The sequence below is a fragment of the Mus musculus genome, chromosome 5 (assembly GCF_000001635.26).
Source record: "Mus musculus strain C57BL/6J chromosome 5, GRCm38.p6 C57BL/6J".
Taxonomy (NCBI): Eukaryota; Metazoa; Chordata; class Mammalia; order Rodentia; family Muridae; genus Mus; species Mus musculus.
The window spans coordinates 26034270-26039505 of NC_000071.6; the positions used below are offsets into that span (position 1 = coordinate 26034270).

General features: G+C 44.9%; 1 protein-coding gene across 1 annotated transcript; it reads right to left on the bottom strand.

Annotated features, from left to right (window-relative positions):
• Speer4a (spermatogenesis associated glutamate (E)-rich protein 4A) lies at positions 1-5236 on the bottom strand. The gene is made up of 5 exons (NM_029376.2): positions 5076-5236; positions 3918-4077; positions 2415-2558; positions 1597-1780; positions 1-854 (listed from the first exon to the last, which is right to left on the bottom strand). Exons 1-5 carry the CDS (start codon positions 5212-5214, stop codon positions 678-680), a joined length of 804 nt encoding a protein of 267 aa, NP_083652.2. The 5' UTR covers positions 5215-5236; the 3' UTR covers positions 1-677.

Sequence of the window (5236 nt, forward strand, 5' to 3'; positions counted from 1 at the left end):
CTGTATATTACTCAGTATCTGGTTCACGGGATCATGAATGAATGTGTGTTATAGAGTGCTATATGTTACCAGTAATAGAATTCATGACACAATGGATGCAATATGGCAGTGATTACATCATCAAGTGTGTTTCCATGGGGTAAGTAATATCATTGACACAAAAGATCATCACCTTTTATACCCCTAGGTGGCTAGGCTATGACTTTACTATACAGCCCTGGCTGCCTGGAACTTACAAAGATCCATCACTGGATGTGAGTTCTAGGTCTACAGCAGGGGATAGAACACCTGAATAAGGAAGCTTGTCTCAAGAGTCACTACTTGCAAATCAATTTTTCTGCATAAGAAATAGAATTTTTAAAAAATAGGTTTTAAAAGTTCAATTAATATAGAGATAAAGGCAAAAACAAACAATGAAATACAAGAACAAGAACATATAACTTCTAAATAACATAACAATAACTCAAAGAACAAAAATGAAAACTTCAACCAAAACTCTAAAGGAAAATTATTGTTCAGCAGCTTTTTTCTGCACTTTTAGCAGCACAGCCCTCCAGCCTGCTGCTCCTCTTGGACACTTGGTAGCAGTGCAGCCGCCTCAGTTCTCTACCAAGAGTCGTTGTCTGAAGAGAAAAGGGAACAATGCCCTGAATCAGCCATGGCTTCCTCGGTAGGGCCTATTCCCACGCAGGACATGTGCTATAAGAAGATTCATCTGAGGAAGATTCATCCGAGGAAGATGGTGGGTTCTGGGTATGGTGCTCAGCAGGGGCCTCCTGGCATGGCAACTCATTCTGCAAGATGCTGTCTTCTTCAGCTGTGGCCAATCCCAGCTCTCTTGCAGCTTCTGAGACCTGGGAGAGGAAGGCAGTTACTAAGACACAGGAATGGTGGGGAAAGGCATGGCAGCTCTCAGGCTGCATTCTCCCACTTCCTCAACTTTACTTGACAGTCAACATTAATATTTTAACTGAAATTACTGCTGTGAAATCTGCAGACAGGCAAAGTATTCAAAAACAGTCACAAAACCTGGGCTGAAAAAGATCAACTCAGGCTTCTATCAGCTCCAAACAAGAACATGGCAAAGGAAGAGACCTCAGTGGATTACAGGAAGAAAGGAGAAGGCCACATGCCACCCAGATCAATGATAATGAGAAGCACTCATTTGACATTTGTACTTGGCTCTAATCCCTCCAAGGTGAATTGACCTAGAATGTCATATGACCTCTGCCTGTCTCCTGTCTAAGGACCCAGGACTCACTTAACCTCCACATAGCATTCCACCTATCTTGAAGACATGCATGCAAGAATGTGACATGTTATTCACCTGTCACCCTGAGTGGAATGCAGACTAAAGCAGAGTTGAAAGTACACTTGCCAGTGGTAACAGTGTCTCAAAAGAGGCTAATTCAGTGTCTCACAAGAGACTAATTTCCCAGAATATTTGTGTGAAGACAGAGCAAAGAACAGCTATATTCCATGAGGAGGGTGGCTGCTTGGGAGTATGGACTAGAAAGTTGGTGGGGGAAGCAAAGATAGATCTAATGTGCCAATGGTATCACATAGTCATAGCCTTACGAAATTGTTTGTCCCTACCTGATTTTCTTGAGTCTCCAGGTTGCTGGTCTTCTCCTGTTCATCTTTACAACTCAGGTTCAACTCCACCAAACGTTCTTGAATGATGGCCCAATCAGCATGTATTTCCTTGCTCTCCTGCTGCAATATCGCCAACTTTTTCTTTATAAGATTCTCCTCCAGCAGGATCCGGGTGTGCAGGTTACTGGAAACACACTCTGCATAGTAAGATCCTGCAGCCTCCTCCTCCCATTTCTACTTACAGGTCCCATTAACCTGACCTGGACCCTGGTTCCAATGAAGACCTAATACAATCCACCTCAATACATCCATGACAGCTGTACAAACAGCAACCAGCCATTTCAAGGAAGAAGAAATTTTTGCTGCAGTCCAAACGCCAAAAAGGGTCCATGTTTCTCCAAAAGAAAGAGAGATCTCCATCTACCTATGACAGCCAATGAATTGGGGCAATCCCAATTAGTAGGCTGCAAATGAAATCAGGGAAGTCAGTAGAACCACAGGGAGGGCACTCTATCGTTGTGTTACACCTCAGTTAGCTCTGTAAAACCTGCCTGAGCCCCAGAGGCCCAGTACAGCATAAAACTTTCTCATGATCTGAATCACTTGTCTGTCTAGAGGCTCCAGAGGATGCCTGGAGAACACTGGCAGTGGTAAGAGTCTCTAAGAGGCCTAGGAAAACTGAGTCCAAAAGATCCAAGGCAAACTGATGGCTGAAAAGCAGAAAGGATAGAAGGAGACCTGCAGATGGTCCAGACCAGAAAAAAAGGAAAGTAGAAATGGCCATTTCACAAGTGTTGGCCTCCCTGACAAGAACTTACCGATAGAAATTTTTCTCCTTCTTGAACTCCTGCTTGTTCTCTCGGGCCTCCATGTTCTCCATCTCTAAGTTGTGTAGATATGTCATGATCTCCTTCTCCTTTAATTTCAGTTCTTTATAATGTCGAGTTTGCCTGTGGTAGGGCCTGACCCCAGGAAGACAGAACTCCATGAACTTAGGCTTTTAGTAACACATGAACTCAGGCTGGGTCCTGGACTACTGCAGCCATGGAAACCACACTCTGCATTCTAAATGCTGGGATTTTCTTATCCTTGGGAAACTGGCTATCCTAGCCCCAGAACACCAGAAGCTAGGCATCCAGATGGAGGGTGCCCTGGCTCTCTGCCTTACTCAGTAGTGCTGAAGGGCAGACTAAACAGTTATGTTCTCAGGAGCCTAAGCTACGGGTCTTTGCCCACCAGAAACCTGTGATGGTATTTCTCCAGTTTTCATAAAAGGGATTCTAAACCCTGGATGCCTAATACTGTAGAGACAGATATTACACATAATTCTGGAGATGAGGCCAGAAATCTCCACAGATATATAATCTGCTCAATAGATACAAATGTATGAACACTTCTGACCACATAGTCAAAGTGCAATGCTATTTAAAGTGGGGACTCCCAGACCTCAGGACCCACCTCACCTGGAAACGGTTAGGCAGGTAAATCCTCAGGCCAAAACACCTACCCCTAGATTCCAAATTGTGGAGAGAAATAAAAACATACAAAACATCTTCACAGGTCAGTACCTGTGCATGCACATAGACTCACAGACTTAGACCTATACACAAGATGGAGAAAGAAAGAGTGAGAGAATGGGAGAGAGAGAGAGAGAGAGAGAGAGAGAGAGAGAGACAGAGAGAGAGACAGAGAGAGAGAGACAGAGAGAGACAGAGAGACAGAGAGACAGAGACAGAGACAGAGACAGAGACAGAGACATAGAGACAGAGAGAGGCAGGCAGACAAATAGACAGACAGAGACAAAGGGAACACAATGACAGGTAGAATAATGTATGCAACATTACTGCCTCAGAGTATAAGGCACACAGACAAGGAGGGACAGGCATGAACTTCAGACATTCTAATCAAGCACTGAAAAGAACCATGTGGGCCAGGCCCCTCCAGCTGCTACCTGGAGGTTCCAGCACTGTCACCTGCGAGACAAGTAAAAACACAACTACAAACTCCCATTACCTAGAAACCTGCTGTCAAAGGCTTTCCAAAGAACCATAGGAAATCATCACTGCTTCTATCCCTGAGTTCTTCACTCAGACTCCAAGTTCCTCTTTTCAAGTGGAGGGAGCAGAGGAGGATATTACCCTTCTCACTCCTGACAAATCTTCAGGTGCAGCCTCTCCTCTAATAAGTATTTAGGGGCATGAAGTGGGGCCCAGGTATGTTCTGGTGGCATAGCTTCCTAGACCCCACACCTTTAAAAGCATAAGATGAGGGAGGCATTGCAGACCCCAGACTGACACCACAGGTTTTGGAGCAATGTATACCTCTTGTTCATGGATCCCTCGGTCACGTAGATCAGGCGATCTCTCAGCTCATTTGTCTCCTTGGTAGTGAGCTGGATCTTTTTGATCAGCTCCTTCTCTTCCTTCTCAAACTGCTTTTTGCTTGTGACAGGTACAGAGGATGTTGTCTGTCTGTGAGCCACTGTACGTAGATGAATACCAGAATATTAGATGTGAGAATGCAAAGAGTGTAGACTGACCACAGAGAAGGAAAAATGCCTGTAACCTCGTGACACCACCAAGAGATTGGTGCCAGCATGAGATTTCTTCTCAGTGGATCTCAGTTCTACCATCACTCTAGAGAGATCAGGCGATGTAAGTAGGCAGATGTTTCCTCATTCTCCTTAAACATGCTTATGAGGACCAGAGAGATGTCTTCTCCAGGGTACAATTTGGCTTCAGAGCCCTGAGCCCTGTGGTTTCACAAGTCAGATGATAAATACACTACTCAAAAGTATTTGAGATCTTGGAGATGCTCCGATATTCTAAGTGTTACTCTAAGCCAAGGAATTGGCTTAAAAAGTCATGCAGGGGGAGAACATAGTCAACACAATAATCAACTTCCCCGCCGCCCCCCCCCCCGAAACATAAACCATCCCAGAAGTAGGAATAGAATCCTCCTGTGGGTCTATCAACTGATAGTTCTTTGTTTACAGTGTAGAAATACCTGCCCCCTACAATTGGTGATAAAGAAAGTTAAGGTAGGAACTTTCACAAACAGGAGGTCAGAGTAGTTCTGAGAACATGAGGTCTTGGTCTGGAGCACCCTTCTCTCCCTGTCACTAATGTCAGATAACTACAGGAGCTAAAAGAAGCCATGGACTGAAGTGCAGGATTTCCCTCCCCCAAACTGGCATTGCTTAGACCCATTGTCACTCCTGATGGTCTCATTCTGTCCCCATGTAACACCCACAATACCCAGTGCAAAAAAAGACTTGAGGTTCATAGCATAACAGCTTTGACCTTGTCAATTCCTTCCTTAGGGGATGGAAAAGTACTGTTCTGAAATCCTTGATGTTCAAGAATTGTGATAACCATGGAAATGTTTTCGCTACCCAGAGTCTCCAGTTCCACATTACTGGAAAGGCCAGCTCAGGCCACCCCTACCAGGAAGCTCAACATCCACTTCCCAGGACTTACTCCACATTCGCCAAGTCCACCTCCTTCGTCCTTCATTACTCTCAGGTGGAAGGTTAGCATCCTTCCTCCCCTCTCTGGTCTCTCTCCCATTCACATTGGCTCTCTGAAAGAGTCTGCAGAGTCGGGCAAACAAGGCCATCACTGCAATATCCAGCCTCTGA